The sequence below is a fragment of the Macaca thibetana genome, unplaced genomic scaffold (genome assembly GCF_024542745.1).
Source record: "Macaca thibetana thibetana isolate TM-01 unplaced genomic scaffold, ASM2454274v1 unplaced_scaffolds130, whole genome shotgun sequence".
NCBI classification, from domain to species: Eukaryota; Metazoa; Chordata; class Mammalia; order Primates; family Cercopithecidae; genus Macaca; species Macaca thibetana.
In genome coordinates, this window is record NW_026088919.1 from 25,357 (window position 1) to 47,559 (window position 22,203).

At 50.4% G+C, this 22,203-nt stretch overlaps 1 protein-coding gene across 1 annotated transcript in view; it reads left to right on the forward strand.

Moving 5' to 3' along the window:
* Positions 1-17,543, forward strand: part of LOC126947316 (glucose-6-phosphate isomerase) — a 37,420-nt gene extending 19,877 nt beyond the window's left edge. Inside the window, exons 6-14 of the mRNA XM_050778002.1 lie at positions 8,042-8,102; positions 8,507-8,550; positions 8,695-8,847; positions 11,062-11,191; positions 11,340-11,416; positions 14,563-14,691; positions 14,912-14,987; positions 15,075-15,141; positions 15,252-17,543. Coding sequence (XP_050633959.1) covers positions 8,042-8,102; positions 8,507-8,550; positions 8,695-8,847; positions 11,062-11,191; positions 11,340-11,416; positions 14,563-14,691; positions 14,912-14,987; positions 15,075-15,141; positions 15,252-15,387 — 873 coding nt within the window. The 3' untranslated portion in view covers positions 15,388-17,543. The remainder of the gene's footprint in view (positions 1-8,041; positions 8,103-8,506; positions 8,551-8,694; positions 8,848-11,061; positions 11,192-11,339; positions 11,417-14,562; positions 14,692-14,911; positions 14,988-15,074; positions 15,142-15,251) is intronic.
* The last annotated feature ends 4,660 nt before the right edge of the window (positions 17,544-22,203 follow it).

The window sequence follows — 22,203 nt, forward strand, 5'->3', positions numbered from 1 at the left end:
GGAGATAGGATCTGGGTGCGGGTACAGGTATGAGGATCTGGGTCTGTCAGTGTCTGAGGAGGTAGGATCTGGTACAGGTGTCAGGATCTGGGTCTCTCTATGTCTGAACAGGTAGGATCTGGTACAAGTGTGAGGATCTGGGTCTGTCCATGTCTGAGGAGGTAGGATCTGGAGCAAGTATAAGGATCTGGGTCTTTTAATGTCTGAGAAGGTAGGATCTGGCCCTGGTATGAGGATCTGAGTCTTTCAATATTTGAAGAGGTAGGAATCTAGTATAGGTATGAGGATCTGGGTCTCTCCATGTCTGAGGAGGGAGGAATCTGTTACAGGCATGAGGATCTGGGTCTGTCAGTGTGTGAAGAGGTACTGTCTGGCCCTGGTATGATGATCTGTGTCTCCCCACATCTGAGGAGGTAGGATCTGGATCTCTCCGTGTCTGAGGAGGTAGGATCTGGCATGAGTGTGAGGCTCTGGGTCTGTCCATGTCTGTGGAGGTATGATCTGGAGTAGGTATAAGGATCTGGGTCTGTCCATGTCTGAGAAGGTAGGATCTGACCCTGGTATGAGGATCTGGGTCTGTCAGTATCTGAGGAGGTAGGAATCTGGCCCTGGTATGAGGATGTGGGTCTCTCCATCTCTGAGGGGGTTGAATCTGGTACAGTTTTGAGGATCTGGGTCTGTCAGTGTCTGAGGAGGTAGGATCTGGCCCTGGTATGGGCATCTGGGTCTGTCCATGTCTGAGAAGGTAGGATCTGGCCCATTAGGATTATGAGGATCTGGGTCTGTCAGTATCTGAGGAGGTAGGATCTGGCCCATTAGGATTATGAGGATCTGGGTCTGTCAGTATCTGAGAAGGTAGGATCTGGCCCATTAGGATTATGAGGATCTGGGTCTGTCAATATCTGAGGAGGTAGGATCTGGGTGCAGGTATAAGAATCTGGTATGGTCAGTATCTGCAGAGGTAGGATCTGGGTACGGGTATAAGGATCTGGATCTGTCAGTGTCTGAGGAGGTAGGATCTGGCCCAGGTATGAGGATCTGAGTCTGTCCATGTCTGAGAAGGTAGGATCTGGTACAGGTGTGAAGATCTGGGTCTCTCCATGTCTCAGGAAGTAGCATCTGGTACAGGTATGAGGATCTGGGTGTGTCCACGTCTGAGGAGTTAGGAATCTGGCACAGATAGGAGCATCTGGGTGTGTTCGTGTCTGAGGAGGTAGGATTTGGTGCATGTATTAGGATCTGGGTCTGTCCATGTCTGAGGAGGTCGGATCTGGCACGGATATCAGGATCTAGGTATTTTAATGCCTGAGAAGGTAGGATCTGGCCCTCGTTTGAGGATCTGGGTCTTTCAGTATCTGACGAGGTAGGAATCTGGTACAGGTATGAGGATCTGGGTCTGTCAATGTCTGAGGAGGTAGGAACTGGCCGTGGTATACGGATCTGGGGTCTCTTCATGTCTGAGGAGGTAGGAAACTTACAGGCATCAGGATCTGGGTCTGTCAATGTCTGAGGAGGTAGGACCTGGCCCTGGTATGCGGATCTGGGTCTCTTCATGTTTGAGAAGGTAGGATCTGGGTCTGTCCATGTCTGTGGAGGTAGGATCTGGTGCAGATATAAGGATCTGGGTCTTTCAGTGTCTGAGAAGGTAGGATCTGGCCTTGGTACGAGGATCTGGGTCTGTCAGTATCTGAGTGGGTACGAATCTAGTACAGGTATGAGGATCTGGGTCTCTCCATCTCTGAGGAAGTAGCATCTGGTACAGGTATGAGGATCTGGGTCTGTCTATGTCCAAGGAGGTAGGATCTGGTACAGGTGTGAAGATCTGGGTCTGTCTATATCTGAGGAGGTAGGATCTGGCCCTGGTATGGGGATCTGGGTCTGTCCATGTCTGAGAAGGTAGGATCTGGCCCTGGCATGAGGCTTATGAGGATTTGGATCTGTCAGTATCTGAGGCGGCAGGATCTGGGTGCAGGTACAGGTATGAGAATCTGGGTCTGTCATTGTCTAAGGAGGTAAGATCTGGCCCCAGTATGAGGATCGGGATCTGTTCATGTCTGAGAAGGTAGGATCTGACTCTGATATGAGGATTACAAGCATCTGGGTCTCTCAGTATCCGATGAGGTAGGATCTGGGTGTGGGTATAAGGATCTGGATCTCTCAGTATCTGAGGAGGTAGGATCTGGCCCTGGTATGAGGATCTGAGTCTGTAAATGTCTGAGGAGGTAGGATCTGGTACAGGTGTGAGGATCTAGGTCTGTTCATGTCTGAGGAGGTAGGATTTGGTACATGTATTAGGAACTTGGTCTGCCCATGTCTGAGGAGGTAGGACCTGGCCCTGGTATGAGGATCTGGGTCTCTTCATGTCTGCGGAGGTAGGATCTGGGTCTGTCCATGTCTTAGGAGGTAGGATCTGGCCTGAGTATGAGGATCTGGCTCTGTCCATGTCTGCGGAGGTAGGATTTGGTGCAGATATAAGCATCTGGGTCTTTTAATGTCTGAAAAGGTAGGCTCTGGCCTTGGTGTGAGGATCTGGGTCTATTAATATCTAAGGAGGTACGAATCTAGTACAGGTATGAGGATCTGGGTCTCTCCATGTCTGAGAAGATTGACTGTGGTACAGGTATGAGGATCTGGGTCTGTCAGTGTTTGAGGAGGTAGGATTTGGCCCTGGTGTGAGGATTTGGGTCAGTCAGTGTCAGGAGTTAGGATCTGGCCCTGTTATGAGGATCTGGGTCTGTTCATGTCTGAGATGGTAGGATCTGGCCCATTAGGATTTTGAGGATCTCGGTCTGTCAGTATCTGAAGAGGTAGTATCTGGGTGCGGGTATAAGGATCTGTATCTGTCAGTATCTGAGGAGGTAGGATCTGGCCCTGATATGAGGATCTGAGTCTGTCAATGTCTTAGGAGGTATGATCTGGTACAGGCATGAGAATCTGGGTCTGTCCATGTCTGAGGAGGTAAGATCTGGCACAGATATAAGGATCTGGGTCTGTTCATGTCTCAGGAGGTAGGACGGTGCAATTATAGGGATCTGGGTCTATCAATGTCTGAGAATGTAGCATCTGGCCCTAGTATGGGGATCTGGGTCTTTCAATATCTGAGGAGGTAGGAATCTGGTACAGGTATGAAGATCTGGGTCTCCTCACGACTGAGGAGGTAGGAGTCTGTTACAGGCATGAAGATCTGGGTCTGTCAATGTGTGAGGAGGTAAGATCTCTCCCTGATATGACAATCTGGGTCTGTCAGTGTTTGAGGAGGTAGGAATCTGGTACACGTATGAGGATCTGCATCTGTCAATGTCTGAGGAGGTAGGACCTGGCCCTGGTATGAGGATCTGGGTCTCTCCATGTCTGAGGAGTAGGATCTGGATGTGCCCGTGTCTGAGGAGGTAGGATCTGGCATGAGTATGAGGATCTGGATCTGTCCATGTCTGCGAAGGTAGGATCTGGAGCAGGTATAAGGATCTGGGTCTTTCAATGTCTGAGAAGGTACGATCTGGCCCTGGTATGAGGATCTGGGTCTTTCAATATCTGAGGAGGTAGGAATCTAGTATTGGTATGAGGATCTGGGTCTTTCCATGTCTGAGGAGGTTGGATCTGGTACAGGTATGAGGATCTGGGTCTGTTCATGTCTGAGAAGGTAGGATCTGGCCCAGTAAGATTATGAGGATCTGAGTCTGTCAGTATCTGAGGAGGTAGGATCTGGCCCTGGTATGAGGATCTGGGTCTGTCAGTATCTGAGGAGGTACGGATCTAGTACAGGTGTGAAGATCTGGGTCTGTCTATGTCTGAGGAGGTAGGAATCTGGTACAGGTATGAGGATCTGGGACTGTCAGTGTCTGAGGAAGCAGGATCTGGCCCTGGTATGAGGATCTGGGTCTGTCCATGTCTGAGAAGGTAGGATGTGGCCCTGGTATGAGGCTTATGACGATCTGGGACTGCCAGTATCTGAGGAGGCAGGATCTGGCCCTTGCATGAGGATCTGTGTCTGTCAATGTCTGAGAAGGCAGGATCTGGTACAGGTGTTAGGATTTGGGTCTCTCCGTGTCTGGAGGTAGGATCTGATACAGATGTAAGGATCTGGGTCTGTCCATCTCTGAGGAGGTAGGATCTGGTACAAGTATGAGGATCTGGGTCTCTCCATGTGTGAGAAGGTAGGAATCTGGTACAGATACAAGGATCTGGGTCTGTTTAGGTAGGATCATGTCTGAGGAGGTAGGATTTGGTGTGGGTATTAGGATCTGGGTCTGTCCATGTCTGAGGAGGTAGGATGTGGCACAAATAGAAGGATTTGGGTCTATCAATGTCTGAAAAGGTAGGATCTGGCCCTGGTATAAGGATCTGGGTCTTTCAATATCTGAGGAGGTAGGAATCTGGTACAGGTATGAAGATCTGGGTCTCTGTATGTCTGTGGAGATAGGAATCTGTTACAGGCATGAGGATCTGGGTCTGTCAATGTGTGAGGAGATAAGATCTGGCCCTGGTATAAGGATCTGGGTCTGTCAGTGTTGGAGGCGGTAGGAATCTGGTACATATATGAGGATCTGCGTCTTTTACTGTCTGAGGAGGTAGGACCTGGCTCTGGTATGAGGATGTGGATCTCTCCATATCTGAGGAGGTAGGATCTGAGTCTGTCCGTGTCTGAGGAGAGGATCTGGGTCTGTTCATGTCCGCGGAGGTAGGATCTGTGGCAGGTATAAGGATCGGGGTCTGTTCATGCCTGAGAAGGTAGGATCTGTCCCATTAGGATTTTGAGGATCTGGGACTGTCAGTGTCTGAAGAGATAGTGTCTGGGTGCTGGTATAAGGATCTGGATCTGTCAGTATCTGAGGAGGTAGGATCTGGCCCTGGTATGAGGATCTGAGTCTGTCAATGTCTTAGGAGGTAGGCTCTGGTACAGGTGAGAGGATCTGGGTCTGTCCATGTCTGAGGAGGTAGGAATCTGGTACAGGTATGAGGAACTGGGTCTCTTCATGTCTGAGAAGGTAGGACCTGGCCCTAGTTTGAGGATCTGGGTCTTTCAATATCTGAGGAGGTAGGAATCTGGTACAGGTATGAGGATCTGGGTCTCTTCATGTCTGAGGAGGTAGGATCTGGCCCTGGTATGAGGATCTGGGTCTGTTCATGTGTGAGGAGGTAGGACCTAGCCCTGGTATGAGGTTCTTGGTCTCTCCAAGTCTGAGGAAGTAGGTTCTGGGTCTGTCCATGTCTGAGGAGGTAGGATCTGGCATGAGTATGAGGATCTGGGTCTGTTCATGTCTGCAGAGGGAGGATCTGGCTCAGACATAAGGATCTGGGTCTTTCCATGTTTCAGAAGATAAGATCTGGTCTTGGTATTAGGATCTGGTATAGGTAGGAGGATCTGAGTCTCTCCATGTGTGAGAAGGTAGGAATCTGGTACAGCTACAAGGATCTGGGTCTGTTCATGTCGTCATTATGGGTCTGTCCAGACATCTTTCAATATCCAAGGAGGTAGGAATCTGGTACAGGTATGAGTATTGGGTGTCTCCATTTCTGAGGACGTAGGAATCTGTTACAGGCATGGGGATCTGGGTCTGTCAGTGTCTGAGGAGGTAGGACCTGGCCCTGGTATGAGGATCTGGGTCTCTCCATGTCTGAGAAGGTAGGATCTGGTGCACATATAAGGATCTTGGTCTGTCAGTGTTGTGGAAGGTAGGATCTGGCCCTGGTATGAGTATCTGGGTGTGTCAGTATCTGAGGAGGTAGCATCTGGCCCTGGTATGAGGATCTGGGTCTCTCAATATCTGAGGAGGTAGGATCTCATACAGGTATGAGGATCTGAGTCTTTCAATATCTGAGGAGGTAGGATATGGCACAGGTGTGAGCATCTGGGTCTGTCTGTGTCTAAAGAGTTGGAGCTGTGTGCAGGTATGAGGCCTTGGTTCTGCCAGTGTCTAAGGAAGTGAGGCTGGGCACAGATATGAGGCCCTAGGTGTGTTCATATCTGAGGAGGTATGATCTGGTACCGGTATGAGGATCTGAGTCTCTCCATGTCTGAGGAGGTAGGATCTGGTACTGGTATGAGGTTCTGGGTCTGTCAGTATCTGAAGAGATAGTAGTCTGCTGCAGGTATGAGGATCTGGGTCTCTTCATGTCTGAGGAGGTAGGAATCTTGCAGGCTTGAGGATCTGGGTCTGTCAATGTTTGGGGAGGTAGGACCTGGCCCTGGTATGAGGATCTGGGTTTCTCCATGCCTGAGGAAATAGGATCTGGGTCTGTCCCTGTCTAAGGAGGTAGGATCTGGCGCAGATGTAAAGATCTGGGTCTTTCAGTGTCTGAGAAGGTAGGATCTGGCCCTTGTTTGAGGATCTGAGTCTTTCAATATCTGAGGAGGTAGGAATCTGTTACAGGCATGAGGATCTGGGTCTGTCAATGTCTGAGGAGGTAGGACCTTGCCCTGGTATGAGGATCTGGGTCTCCCCAAGTCTGAGGAGGTAGGATCTGGGTCTGTCCATATCTTAGGAGGTAGGATCTGGCATGAGTATGAGGATCTTGGTCTGTTCATGTCTGAGGAGGGAGGATCTGGTGCACATGTAAGGATCTGGGTCTGTCAGTGTGAGAGAAGGTAAGGTCTGGTCCTGCTATGAGGATCTGGATCTGTCAGTATCTGAGGAGGTAGGCTCTGACCCTGGTATGAGGATCTGGGTCTGTCCATGTCTGAGGAGGTAGGATCTGGTACCAGTATGAGGATCGGGGTCTGTCAGTATCTGAGGAGGTAGGAATCTGGTACAGGTTTGAGGATTTGGGTCTGTCTCTGTCTCAGGAGGATGACCTCGTACAGGTATGACTATTTGAGTATTGCAGTGTCTGAGGAGGTAGGATATGGTGTAGGTGTGAGGATCTGGGTTTATCCATGGCTGAAGAGGCAGGATCTGGTACAGGTGTGAGGATCTGAGTCTGCTCACGTCTGAGGAGGTAGGATCTGACCCGTTATGAGGATCTGAGTCTGTCAATATCTGAAGAGGTAGGAATCTGGTTCAGGTATGAGGATCTGTGTGTGTCAGCATCTGAGGAGTTCAGAATCTGATACAAGTGTGAGGATCTGCATGTCTGTATCTGAGGAGGTAGGATCTCATACAGGTGTGAGGATCTGCATGTCTCTGTATCTGAGCAGGTAGGAATCTGATATAGGCGTGAGGATCTGCATGTCTCTGTATCTGAGGAGGTAGGATCTGAAACAGGTATTAGGATTTGGGTCTATGTCTGAGGAAGTAGCATCTGATACAGGTATTAGGACCTGGGTCTCTTTAAGTGTCTGAAGAGGTTGGATCTGGCCCTGGTATGAGGATCTGGGTCTGTCAGTATTTGAGGAGGTAGGATCTTATATAGGTATGAGGATCTGGGTCTTTCAATGTCTGAGGAGGTAGGATCTCATACAGGTATGAGGATCTGGGTCTTTCAATGTCTGAGGAGGTAGGATCTGGCACAGGCACGAGCATCTGGGTCTGTCCATGTCTAAAGAGTTGAAGCTGTGTGCACGTATGAGGCCTTGGGTCTGCCAGTGTCTGGGGAGGTGAGGCTGGGCACAGATATGAGACCCTGGGTCTGTCCATATCTGAGGAGGTAGGATCTGGTATGAGTATGAGGATCTGGGTCTGTTCGTGTCTGAGGAGGTGGAACCTGTGACAGGTATGAGGCCCGGGGTGTGTCCGTGTCTGAGGAGGTGGGCCCTGGCACAGGTATGAGGCCCGGGGTCTGTCCGTGTCTGAGGAGGTGGGTCCTGGCACAGGTATGAGTCCCTGGGTCTGCTGGTGTCTGCAGAGACAGGGCCCAACATCTCAGGGAAGACCCCGGTAAGCTCTTCAGTTTGTCTTGTGGCTGTGGTCAGTTCCACGTGTAGTCTGCCTTGTTGGTCTTCCCGTGTGTTGCCAGCGCCTGCCTGCTGCCTTGCTTCCTGGAGGTGGGTTGGGCCAGGGCCCTCCAAGATGCCCCTGTGCAAGACCAGGGACAGGGTTTCCGGCAGGAGGTGGGGGGCGGGGTGTGCCGGCCCTCCCTCAGCACCTTGTCCTGTCTCTCCTAGTGGGTGGGAGGACGCTACTCGCTGTGGTCGGCCATCGGACTCTCCATTGCCCTGCACGTGGGTGAGTGTGTATGTTTCTGCGTCTTGTAGCCCCCGTGGGAGACAGGGTAGGGGGCTCGTGTCCCTGAACATCATGCTGTCCTCACAGGCTGCTGGCCTCTCTGCAGCTGGCTGGGATATTTATTTCATGTCCATAAGGAAGGTCTGGGTATTTTTGGGTGTGCGGGTCGGCCCCCGTCTCTGCCCCTCACACCTGCAGTCCTGTTTCTCTCCTATCCTAGGCAGAGTCAGATCCCTGCACTCAGGGCCACCTCTCACTGGAGGGGCTTTGTCTAGGCCTGAGTCCTCCCGTGTCGTGTCTTCTGGCTCTCCATGCAGCCTTCCTTGGTTGCAGAAGGAGCTGTGCCCACTGCCCACAGGACGCAGGGTGTGGCCACTTCTGTTGACTCTGCTTTTGTGTCACAGGTTTTGACAACTTCGAGCAGCTGCTCTCGGGGGCTCACTGGATGGTGAGTGCTGAGGCTGGTTCTCTGCCAAGTGCTGGCCAGAGGCGTGTGTGTTGGTCCTGGTCCCTCCCCTTTCTCCCCCACTGTCCTGTCCCTCCCCCTCCCCGTGCAGCTGCTCAGCTTCCACTCACCCTGCTCCTGTTTCAGGACCAGCACTTCCGCACGACGCCCCTGGAGAAGAACGCCCCCGTCCTGCTGGCCCTGCTGGGTATCTGGTACATCAACTGCTTTGGGTGTGAGACGCATGCCATGCTGCCCTATGACCAGTACCTGCACCGCTTTGCTGCATACTTCCAGCAGGTACCAGCTGCCAGACCAGGCCTTGGAGTCAGCAGGGCCTGTGGGGGGTCTGGGAGGCCCAGGAACCTGGGTTTCAGCTCCTCCAGGAGCTCTTTGCCCCATTGCCCTTGGGCCTGGCCAAGGTCCACCTGTGCTCCTTGTCTCAGGATGAATCTTTGTAACTGAGGTTGGTTCCATTTGAGTGTCATCTGAGTTTGACCACCATGGGAGGGGCATGACTGGTGATCATGTCGCCCTGGCTAGGGAGGTCCTGGCTTGGCTCAGGGGATGTTTCTCAGCTGGGGTCACTTCTTTCTTGCACATCACTATGCATGCCCAGCATAGTGTCTGAGGACGTAGGATCTATCCCTGGTATGAGGTCCTAGGTCCATTAATATCTGAGGAGGCAGGATCTAGTACGGTTATGAGGATCTGGGTCTGTCCATGTTAGAGGAGGTGGGATTTGGCCATAGGGTGGGGCTGCAAGCTGGAATCCCTTGTAGCCCGTAGTGCCTTTATGTCTCCAGAAAAGCAAGTCTGTATCTAGTCTGTGGTAGCCTCTTTAGACTACGTGGTCCTCTTCTGCCTTGGGATCTCCAGAGCCCCCGAGAGGCTTAGCAGGCCCTTTCCTAGTCACATTATGTCCCAGAAAGCTTTTCCGCAACTGTCCCTGCTTTTTTTGTTTTGAACAGATTCTCATTCTGTCACCCAGGCAGGAGTGCAGTGGCACGATCTTGGCTCACTGCAACCTCCGCTTCCTGAGTTCAAGCGATTCCTGTGCCTCAGCCTCCCAAGTAGCTGGGATTACAGGCATGCACCACCATGCCTGGCTAATTTTTGTATTTTTAGTGGAGATGGGGTTTCACTATGTTGCCCAGGCTGGTTTCGAACTCCTGGCCTCAAGCAATCCACCTGCCTTGGCCTCCCAAAGTGCTGGGATTACAGGCATGAGCCACCGTGCCCGACCCTGTCCTTGCTTTTGTTTAGTACAAAGCCAGTCCCTGTCCAGCAGCTCTTAAGTTGCTTTGGGCAGGTACAGAAGGCTTTACCAACACCTGGAAGCAAATCCTGTGATTGAAGGAGAGGCCAAGGTTCCCCAAATCCCAGCTGCCTTGGTGAGGGTTGCCATGACCAGGGCCCAGGTGGGTACCCAAAGCCTAGCATCTAGTTGAGGTGACAGCCCTCAAAGGCTGTACTCTAAGCTGGGCGTGGTGGCTGATGCCTGCAATCCCAGCACCTTGGGAGACTGGGGGGGCATTGCTTGAGGCCAGGAGTTCAAGACCAGCCTGGGCAACATAGCGAGACCCGGTCTCTACAAAAAAACCCACAAAAACTAACAATAGCTGGGCATGGTGGTGCGGCACCTGTAGTCCCAGCTACTTCAGAGGCTGAGGCAAGAGGTTTGCTTGAGCCCAAGAGGTCGACGCTTCAGTGAGTTACGATTCTACCACTGTACTCTAGCCTGTGTGACAGAGTGAGACTCTTTCTCTTGGGGAAAAAAAAAAAGCTGTGCCCTCTGGACCCCAGCCTGCTCTCCCTTAAGAAATGAGTTGATTTTGTGACCGATTTTTTCTTTAGGGAGGTCCTTGCCTGACCTCCAGACCCACCTTTTCCTGGGCATGAGTCCTTCTTGCACCGTGGCCTAAGCTGGAAAGGTTGGGAGGCTGTGTCCTCACGGGTGCGGGGAGGAAGGGGATCGTGCCTGTGGACACGGGTGCGGGTCCACCTCACGGGGCCAGGGCACGGTGGGTCTGTCTGGAGCATCTGGGCAGAACTTGGGTGTGGTGCAGGAAGGAGCAGGATTTGGGTACAGTGTGTGAAGGATCAAGATTTGCAGGTAGAGGGTTGGGTTTGTTTTTTTTTCTTTTCTTTTTCTGGTTTTTTTTTTTTGAGATGGAGTTTTGCTCTTGTTGCCCAGGCTGCAGTGCAGTGGCGAGATCTCGGCTCACCACAACCTCTGCCTCCCATGTTCAAGTGATTGTCCTGCCTAAGCCTCCCAAGTAGCTGGGATTATAGGCATGCGCCATCACACCTGGCTAATTTTGTATTTTTAGTAGAGACAGGGTTTCTCCATGTTGGTCAGGCTGGTCTCAAATTCCCAACTTCAGGTGATCTGCCCGCCTCGGCCTCCCAAAGTGCTGGAATTACAGGCTTGAGCCACTGCGCCCAGCCTCTTTCTTTCTTTTTAAATGTTCTTTCATTTTGCCAAGGGCTGGGTTTCTGTTCCTTTTCCAGGGCGACATGGAGTCCAATGGGAAATACATCACCAAATCTGGCACCCGTGTGGACCACCAGACAGGCCCCATTGTGTGGGGGGAGCCTGGGACCAATGGCCAGCATGCTTTTTACCAGCTCATCCACCAAGGTAGGCCCGTGTGGCCTGGGCAGGGTGGCATTGGGGAGGGAAAGGATCTTTCAGAAGAGATATCTCACTTAGGTCAGTCCCTCCTCTAGGCTGTATGGCTAGCTCCCATGGGCTGGGGTCATGTGGGTGACCACAGTGCCCTTCACAGGCACCAAGATGATACCCTGTGACTTCCTCATCCCGGTCCAGACCCAGCACCCCATACGGAAGGGTTTGCATCACAAGGTAAGAGCCCCCATCTGGCCCCATGTGGAGGGTCTGGCTCACATTGCACCCAGACCTCTGGAAACCTGATGCCTTGGTTGACAATCACGTTAGTTTTCTATTCCTGCCATAACAAATGACAACAAACATGGAGGCTTAAAACAACACTCTTTTTTTGAGGGTGGGGAGTAGGGACAGAGTCTTACTGTGTTGCCCAGGCTGGAGTGCAGTGGCGTGATCTTGGCTTACTGCAACCTTCCCCCTCCCAGCCTCAGGTGATTCTTACGCCTCAGCCTCCCAAGTAGCTGGGACTATAGGCACTCACCACCACGGCCTGCTAATTTTTATATTTTTGGTAGAAGGTTTCACTGTGTTGGCCAGGCTGGTCTTGAACTCATGACCTCAAGTGATCCACCTGCCTCAGCCTCCCTAAGTGCTGGGATTATAGGCATGAGCCAACGCACCTGGCCTATCTCAAGAGTTTCTGAAGCTCAGATGTCCAGCAGGCCCTGCTGTATCTCTGCTTAGAGTCTTGCAGGCTGAAATCAAGGTGTCATCAGGACTGTGTTTCTTTCTGGAGACTTTAGGGGGAAAGCCTTTTCTGTGCTTGCCAGGTGGTTGGCAGAATTCGTTTCTGTATGTTTGTGGAACTGAAGTCCAACTTCTTGCTGTGGGCTGAAGGTCCTTCTCAGATTCTTAAGGTCACCTGCATTCCCTAGCTTGTGGGCCTCTTCACTGCAGAGCCAGCAATGGCAGGTTAAATCCTTCTGAAGCTTTGATTCTGTCTTGCCACTTCTGTTGCATCTCTCTGACTGACTTGTTTACCTTCTGTGGGGAAAAGAAAGAAAGATCAGACTGTTACTGTGTCTATATAGAAAGAAGTAGACATAAGAGACTCCATTTTGTTCTGTATTTGAGATGCTGTTAATCAGTGACTCTGCCCCCAACCTTGTCCTTGCAAGAGACATGTGCTGTGGTGACTCAAGGTTTAATGGATTTTGGGCTGTGCAGGGTGTACTTTGTTAAACAAGTGCCTGAAGGCAGCTTGCTGGTTCTAGTGCAGTGCTGCTCTTTATGCACTAAAAAGGTTTATGGAGATGTTTACATGTGCATATCAAGGCACAACACTTTTCCTTAAACTTATTCATGTCACAGAGAACTTTATTCATACATCTTACTGCTGACTTTCTCCCTATAATAATCCTATTATCTTGCCACTTCTTTTTCTTTAAGATGGTAAAGATAATTATCAATAAATACTAAGAGAACTCAGAGACCCGCGCTGCCGTGAGTCCTCTGTATGCTGAGCGCCGGTCTCCTGGGCCCACCTTTTCTTTCTCTAAACTTTGTCTCTGTGTCTCATTTCTTTTCTCAAGTCTCTCGTTCCACCTAATGAGAAACGCCCACAGGTGTGGAGGGGCAGGCCACCCGTTCACCTTCCTCCTCTGCATTTTTCTTTTATTCCCTAAGTGACAGCGTCGTGCTATGTTGTCTAGGCTGGACTTCAGTGGCATGATCACAGTTCACTGCATTTTCGACGTCCCAGGCTCAAGCAATCTTCCTGCCTCAGCCCCTCAAGTAGCTGAGACTTACAGGCACACACCACCATGCCTGGCTAACTTTTAAACTTTTAATAGAGACGGGGTTTCACTATGTTGCCTGGGCTGGTCTCCAGCTCCTGGGCTCAAGTGATTCTCCTGCCTCGACCTCCCAGAGTTTTGGGATTACAGGTGTGAGCCACCACACCTGGCCCTCTTTTACTTTTAAGGGCGAGTGTGATTAGATTGGGTCTACTAGATAATCCAGGAAAATCTCCCCTTTTGTTTATTTTATTTTTATTTTTTAATTTTAGAGCTAGCATGTCAGTCTGCTGAGGCTGGAGTGCAGTGGCCCAATCATAGCTCACTACAGCCTTGAACTCCTGGGCTAAAGCAATCCTTTTATCTCAGCCTCCTGAGTAGGTGGGACTACAGATATGCACCATGCCTAGCTTTTTTTTTTTTTTTTTTTTTTTTTTTTTTTAAAAGAGACAGAGTCTTGTTCTGTTGCCCAGGCTGGAGTGCAGTGGCACAATCAGGCTCTCTGCAGCCTCACCCTCCTGGGCTCAAGCAATCCTCCTACCTCAGCCTCCTGAGTAGCTGGGAACAGGCAAACACCACCACACCCAGCTGATTTTTTAATTTTTTTATTTTTTGTAGAGATGGAGTCTCACTTTGTTGCCCAAGCTGCCCTCAAACTCCTTCACAGAATTTATTGTGCCTTGTCTTAGGTGTGCAGAGCAGCATAGGGTTACAGTAACAGTAGCACAAGCTTTGGAGTCAGTGAGCTGGGTTGAATTCTGATTCTTCCCATCTATAGTTCTGTGATCCAGCACTGTGGACTTGTAGAACCTAAGGCTCTACTAGAACAGGGCAATGATGCCTTTCCTCCTTAGGATCTTAGTATTATTATTATTTTTTCGAGACACTTTTTCACTTTGTTGCCCAGGCTGGAGTGCAGTAGTGCGACCTTGGCTCACTGCAACCTCAGCTTCCTGGGTTCAAGCGATTCTCGTGCTTAAGCCTCCTGAGTAGCTGGGATTACAGGTGCACACCACCATGCTCGGCTACTTTATGTTGGTAAAATTGTTAGCAGGAACCCGGCAAGTGGTGTGTAGTTCTTTCTTTCTTTCTTTTTTTTTTTTTTTTTTTTTAGCTCTGTTGCCCAGGCTGGAGTGCTGGAGTGCAGTGGTGTGATCTCAGCTCACTGCACCTTCTGCCTCCCAGGTTCAAGTGATTCTCCTGCGTCAGGCTCCTGCCTGATTACAGGCGCGCGCCACCATGCCCAGCTAATTTTTTTTGGTATTTTTAGTAGAGACGGGGTTTCACCATGTGGTCAGGCTGGTCTCGAGCTCCTGACCCCGTGATCCACCCACCTCGGCCTCCCAAAGTGCTGGGATTACCGGCGTGAGCCACCGTGCCTGGCCACTGGTGTGTAGTTCTAAAAGAGCAGTTATCACTGTTCCCTGCCTTGTGGTGTCATTGGATGTGTTCCCTTCGCTCCAACTGAGCTGTACAGTGAGTGACCCAGGCTGGGACTGACCCCTGCTGAGAAGTGCCAGGCAGTCTTGTCCCTCTGCCTGAAGCTCAGACGGTGCTCTCAAGCATAACTGATGTCTCGCTCATCAGATCCTCCTGGCCAACTTCCTGGCCCAGACGGAAGCCCTGATGAGGGGCAAATCAACGGATGAGGCCCGAAAGGAGCTCCAGGCTGCAGGCAAGAGTCCAGAGGACCTTGAGAGGCTGCTACCACATAAGGTCAGCACTTCTGCATTCGGCTTTGGGGTGCATGCTGGAGTTGGAGGTGTGAAGCTGTGGCACCAGGCAGGGGCTTGGGGCATGCCTGGCTTGTCCTACAGAGTGGGAGGGCCTGTCCTCACAGACCTGTACGTCTCAGCCTCTGGGGCAGGGCGTGCTTCCCTTCAAGGGGTTGAGGGATCAGGACTCACTTGGAGACATTCCTTGGTGTTTTCTGCAGGTCTTTGAAGGAAATCGCCCAACCAACTCTATTGTGTTCACCAAGCTCACACCATTTATGCTTGGAGCCTTGGTCGGTGAGTGAGTAGGGGAAAGGTCCTGGCTTGGGGTAGGTTGGAATGGGCTTGCGGAGCCGTGACGTGCCCTGTCTGTCCCCTCTGCAGCCATGTATGAGCACAAGATCTTCGTTCAGGGCATCATCTGGGACATCAACAGCTTTGACCAGTGGGGGTGAGTTGCTCACTCAGGGGAGGGCCAGGAATACCTTTGGGTCGGCTCAGGGATTTCAGTAGCAACGTTAGAGCCTTCCCCATACCACTCTTCCCTTCCTTTCTTGGCAGAGTGGAGCTGGGAAAGCAGCTGGCTAAGAAAATTGAGCCTGAGCTTGATGGCAGTGCTCAAGTGACCTCTCATGATGCTTCCACCAACGGGCTTATCAACTTCATCAAGCAGCAGCGCGAGGCCAGAGTCCAATAAACTCATGCTCAGCCGCAGCCTCCTCTGTGATTCCTCTTTCTCTTGTCCCTGCTCCCCAGAGCCGGCACTGCATGGTCCTGGACACCACCCAGAGCGCCCTCTGGTTGTGGGCTTGGACCACGAGCCCTTGGTGGGGAGGGCTGATCTCAAATTGCTACCCCCAGCCCCTCCATGTCTTCGCTCCCTCTGTGTTACAACTGGCTGAAGTGTTTTTGTGCAGCTGACTTTTCTGACCCATGTTCACGTTCACATCCCAGGTAGAAAAATAAAGATGCCACAGAGGACGTTGTAGGCTCAGCCTCTGATTTTTTTTCCTGCGATGGTGCTTTATGTAGCAGAAGGCAGGAGCGCTCGGTAGGACGCAGCCTGTGCCTCCGTGGACACTGAATACTAAGTGGTGAGCGGGTCTAGAGTGGAGCCAGGTGCTTTCAGAAGACAGTAGTGGGGTGGGAGCACAATCAGTCAAGAGGGCAACTTGGCCTGTGTCACCAAATCCTAAGACTGTTTTCCACTCCTCACCTCTGTGACTGGAGAAATTGGATACTCTGTTCACTCTGTGGTTCTACAAACGGCATTGAGATGATGTTTGTTTGGGTTGAATTCCTGGACACGACCAAGTGTGACTGCCATCTACTGGCAAGATGCTCAGGTAGTTCTTTCACTTTAAAAGGCAAATAGATATTGGAAATAGGATTTTTTTTTTTTTTTTTGAGTGTCGCTCTGTTGCCCAGACTGGAGTGCAGTGGTGCAATCTCGGCTCACTGCAACCTCCGCCTCCCGGGCGGGTTCAAGCTATTCTCCTGCCTCAGCCTCCTGAGTAGCTGGGATTACAGGGACACACCACCACGTGGAGCTAATTTTTGTATTTTTAGTAGTGAAGGGGTTTTACCATGTTGGGCAGGCTGGTCTTGAACTCTTGACCTCAGGTGATCCACCCGCCTCAGCCTCCCGAAGTGCTGGGATTACAGGTGTGAGCCACCACGCCCGGCACAATTTTCTTTTTTTTTTTAAACAACTTACTTTTTAGACAGGGTCTTGCTCCATTGCCCAGGCTGGAGTGCAGTGGTGCCATCACAGCTCACTGCAACCCCAACCACTCGGGCTCAGGCAGTCCTCTTGCCTCAGCCGCCCAAGTAGTTGAGACTACAGGTTGTGCCACCATGCCCTGCTAGTTTTTTCATTTTTTGTAGAGACGGGTCTTGAATTTCAGGGCTCGAGAACCTCCCACCTCAGCCTCCCACAGTGTTGGGATTATCATGCCTATTCAGAATTTTTTTTCTTAGAGACACGGTCTTCATTGCCCAGGCTGGACTGCAGTGATGCAGTTATAGCTGACTGAAGCCTCAAATTCCCAGGCTAAGGTGGTTTTCTCACCTCAGCCTTCCAAGTAGCTGGGTCCACAGGTGCATGCCAGTGTAAGGCCTCTGAGCCCAAGCTAAGCCATCATATCCTTTGTGACCAGACGGCCTGAAGCAACTGAAGATCCATAAAAGAAGTGAAAATAGCCTTAACTGATGACATTCCACCATTGTAATTTGTTTCTGCCCCACCCTAACCGATCAATGTACTTTGTAATCTCTCCCACCCTTAAGAAGGTTCTTTGAAATTCTCCCCCCACCTTGAGAATGTACTTTGTGTGATCCACCCCCTGCCTGCAAATGTTGCTTCTACCTCCACTGCCTATCCCCAAACTTATAAGGACTAATGATAATCCACCACCCTTTGCTGACTCTTTACGGACTCAGCCTGCCTGCACCCAGGTGAAATAAACAGCCATGTTGCTCACACAAAGCCTGTTTGGGGGTCTTTTCCCACGGACACGTGAGACAGCCAGTACACCCAGCTCATTTTTAAATTTTTGTAGATCAGTGTACTGTTGTTTAAAAAAAAAAAAATAAGAAAAATAGAAAATAAATTTTTGTAGTGATAGGGTCCCACTGAGACAGGAGAATAGGGTCTAGAGACAAGGGAGCGTTCACTTCAGCCTCTGATTGGTGGCAGGCCAAGTCTTTATTTACATAGGGTGTAACCAAATAGGAAACGTCTAAAGGGTACTTAAACCCCAGATTAGAATTCTAAACAGGGCACTTGCTTGAGCCTCCTCCTGCTTTGTGGAGTGTACTTTCGCTTCAATAAATCTGTGCTTTTGTTCCTTCTTTTGTTGTTTTGTGTGTTTTGTCCACCTCTCTGTTCAGCATTCCAAGAACCTGGACAACCTGTAGTCAAGACCCTGCCCTGGTGACACCACTGTGTTGCCCAGGCTTATCTTGAACTCCTGGGCTCAAGTGATCCTCCTGCCTTGGCCTCCCAAAGTGTTGGGATTACAGGTGCAAGCCACCGTGCCCAGCATCACAGGGCCTTTTACAGCTGTCAGGTTGAAGTGTGATAAAACAGGATTAAACAGGTTGCGTTTCCAGGTCCTTGCTGGGCTAAAGCCGAACATCACAAAGGCTGGTGCTTCCTCCTTTGAGGTGTAGATCCTTGAAAACATACGTTTCCTTTGCATACCATGTTATGAATCCTAAAATAATGTTTTTGCAGCCTGCATTTAAAAAAAGGTTTATTGGGGTATAATTTACATATTATACCCCAATGAATCTTACTAGATTCACCTTTCTTTGCTATACAGTTCTGTTTTCACAAGTGTATATACAGTCTTATAACCATTACAGACAAGATATACAGCATTTTCCTCACCCTCAAAAGTTCCTGACACTCTTGTGGTCCAGTCCTACTCCCTCATCCCAATTCCTGACTACCATTGAACTGATCTTTTTTCCCCTGAAGTTCTGCTTTGACCAGAACGGCACCTTTTGTGTCTGGCTTCTTCCCATGATGCTTTTGAAATTCACCCACGTTGTGCTGCAGGAATTTAAAAAACTGTATTGTGTGGCTGGGCGCAGTGGCTCACACCTGTAATACGAATACTTTGGGAGGCCAAGGTGGGCAGATCACCTGAGGTTGGGAGTTCGAAGACAGCCTGATCAATATGGAGAAACCCTGTCTCTATTAAAAATACAAAAGTTAGCCGGGCGTGGTGGCACATGCCTGTAATCTCAGCTACTTGGGAGGCTAAGGCAGAAGAAGGGCTTGAACCTTGGAGGCAGAGGTTGCGGTGAACTGGGATCATGCCACTGCACTCCAGCCTGGGCAACAAGAGAGAAACTCCGTCTCAAAAAAAAAAAAAAAGCTGGGCGCCAGGCGTGGTGGTGGGCACCTGTAATCCTAATCCAGCTACTTGGGGGGCTGAGGCAGGAGAATCGCTTGAACCTGGGAGGCAGAGGTTGCAGTGAGATGGCGCCACTGCACTCCAGCCTGGGCGACCCATCGAGACTCTGTCTCAAAAACAAAACAAAAATAAAAACTCCGAAAAATCTCAAACATATAAAACCCAAATAGAATAAATCTCCATGTGCCTGGCACCAAATTTCAACAATTATCAATTCATGGCCAATCTTACTGTATCTACATCCCACTTTAATTATGTAGTAGCAAATCCCAGATATTTCATCTATAAGCATTTTGGTGTGTTTCTCTAAAAATTAAAAACTTCATTGTTCTTTTTGTTATTGATAATACCATTATCCCACCTAAAATTTTTATTTCCCGGGAAGGCTTTTTGGAGCCTGGGCCCAGTGGCTCACAACTGTAATCACAACACTTTGGCAGGCAGAGGCGGGAGGATCACTTGAACCCAGGAGCCAGGAGTTCAAGACCAGTGTGGGCAATATAGCAAGTGCTCGTCTCAAGAAAAAAAGGAAAAAAAAAAGTTAGCTTTTTGGCAAAACTACTTCCTAGTAGATGGTGTGTACTTCCTATTACAGCGTATTAAGGGGCACATAATGCCAGCAGCGCCTCTGCGGCTCTTGGACCTGAGTGCACGCGCCTTAAAGCCACGCCTCCGCATCGGATCCTAGTAAGGGGGCGGGGCTATCATGTCAGTGTATGCGTTGCGCGTGCGCGGACACGCGCAACCGCTCAGCTGCCGTAGTTCGCGTTTTCACCTGGTCGCCAGGCAGCCATGGCGGCCGTTCTGAAGCCGGTGCTGCTGGGACTTCGAGATGCGCCGGTGCACGGCAGCCCCACAGGGCCGGACGCCTGGACTGCTAGCAAGCTGGGCGGCATTCCGGTGAGGGCGGGTGCCGGAGCTGGGGTCGATGGGTGGTGGCGAAGGGTGCGGAGGGAGTGGGCAAGGTCCCGGGGAGAGTTGGAGTCTGAGCGCCTCCTCTGTCCCCTCAGGACGCTCTGCCCACCGTGGCTGCGCCCAGGCCCGTGTGTCAGCGCTGCGGGCAGCCGCTCGCCCTGATTGTGCAGGTGTACTGCCCGCTGGAAGGCTCTCCGTTTCACCGTCTGCTGCACGTGTTCGCGTGCGCCTGCCCCGGCTGCAGCACCGGCGGTGCGCGCAGGTAGGCGGGGAAGTCCCAGAGCTGCTCCTGGGGTGTCCTTTCCAGCGGGCTGGGGCGGGCCGTCGGGCTGGAGTAGGGGTGTAGCCCTCACGGCCCTTTGTCTTCACCCCGAAGCTGGAAGGTGTTCCGCTCCCAGTGCCTGCAGGTTCCAGAGAGAGAGGCGCAGGACGCTCAGGTAAAGGTTGTGGTTGGCATGTTATTTTTTTTCTGTCATTTGAGGATGTTATCCAGAGTATAGTTTGGGACAGACTTTAAAGCCGTGTTCTTTGAAGTACATTGGAGTGTTTTTTGCTTTTCTGCAGAACCATAGAATGCTATTTTCTTGAGGTTTTGTGAGGGTTTTTTTTCTTCTATTTTACTTTATTTTTATTTTCTAACTCCTTTGTTAAAAGGAGATGGCGGCCCCGCATGGTGACTTACGCCTGTGATCCCACCATTTTTTGAGAGGCTGAGGTGGGAGGATTGCTTGAGCTCAGAAGTTGGAGACCAGGCCGGGCGCAGTGGCTCACGCCTGTAATCCCAGCACTTTGGGAGGCCGAGGCGGGCGGACCATCAGAGGTCAGAAGTTCGAGACCAGCCTGGCCAACATGACGAAACCCCGTCTCTTTTAAAAACAAAAACAAAAAATTAGCCGGGCATCGTGGCAGGCACCTGTAATCCCAGCTACAAGGGAGGTTGAGGCAGGAGAATCGCTTGAACCCGGGAGGTGGAGATTGCAGTGAGCTGAGATCATGCCACTGCAATCCAGCCTGAATGACAGACTCCGTATAAAAAAAAAAAGATGTTGGGAGAGCAGTCTGGGCAACATAGCAAAACGTCCTCTCTATAAAAAGTAAAAAAAATTAACCGGGCATGATGGCCGCGCAACTGTAGTGCCAGCTGCTCAGGCGGCTGAGGTGGGAGGATTGCTTGAGTCCAGGAGGTTGAGGCTGCAGTGACCTACACTTGTGCCACTGCACTTCAGCCTGGGTGGCAAAGCCAGACCCTCTCCCCTCCCAAAAAAAAGAGAGCGAGATGGAGACTTCCTCCTGGATGTCTTCAACATTTTTTTTAACTGTAAATTGATAGTTTATAATAATGTATAAATTTATGAGGTATAAAGTGATGGTTATGATTCATGAATATCATGTGGAATAATTAAATGAAGCCAGTTAATGCATTCATCACCTCAGATACTTAACGTCTTGTGAGAACATTTGAAATTTCCTCTAGCAATTTGGAAATACAAAATACTTTATTTTTATTTTTTTTGAGATGGAGTCTTGCTCTGTTGCCCAGGCTGGAGTGCAGTGGTGCCATCTCTGCTCACTGCAAGCTCCATCTCCTGGGTTTCAAGCAATTCTCCTGCCTCAGCCTCCCAAGTAGCTGGGATTATGGGCGCCCGCCACCACGGCCAGCTAATTGGTTTTTTTTTTTTTTTTTTGAATTTTTAGTAGAGACAGGGTTTCACCATGTAAGTCAGGATGGTCTCCATCTCCTGACCTCGTCATCTACCCGCCTCGGCCTCCCAAAGTGCTGGGATTACAGGCTTGAACTCCCATGCCCAGTCACAATACTGTATTATTAACTACATTCAAGCTGTGCAGTAGAACTTAAAAAAACCCACATTCCTCCTGAATAACTGAGGTTTTGTATTCTTTGACCATCATCTCCTTATTCTTTCCACTCTAGGTTTCTTTCTTTTTTTTTTTTTTGAGACCAAGTTTCACTCTTGTTGCCCAGGCTGGAGTGCAATGGCACAATCTCGGCTCACTGCAACCTCCACCTCTTGGATTCAAGGGATTCTCCTGCCTCAGCCTCCCAAGTAGCTGGGATTACAGGCGCTTACCACCACACCTAGCTAATTTTTGTATTTTTAGTAGAGACGGGGTTTCACCATGTTGGCCAGGCTGGTCTTGAACTCCTGACCTCAGGTGACCCACCTTCGTCGGCCTCCCAAAGTGCTGAGATTACAGGCATGAGCCACCATGCCCCGCTCACTCCAGATTTTTTTTTTTTTTTTTTTTTTTTTTGAGATGGAGTTTTGCTCTTTCGCCAGGCCGGAGTGCAATGGCATGATCTCGGCTCACTGCAGCCTCAGCCTCCCGGGTTCAAGAGATTCTCCTGCCTCAGCCTCCTGAGTATCTGGGACTACAGGCAGACACTACCACACCCAGCTAATTTTTGTATTTTTAGTAGAGACGGGGTTTCACCATGTAGCCAGGATGGTCGATCTCTTTACCTCGTGATCGCCTGCCTCGGCCTCCTAAGGGCTGGGATTACAGGCGTGAGCCACCGCACCCGGCCACTCCACATTTCTTTAACCATTCTACTCTACTTTGAGGTTAATTGTTTTAGATTCCACATGTAAGTGAATACATGCAGCATTTGTCTTTGTGTCTGGCTTATTTCACTTAGCAAAATGTTCTCC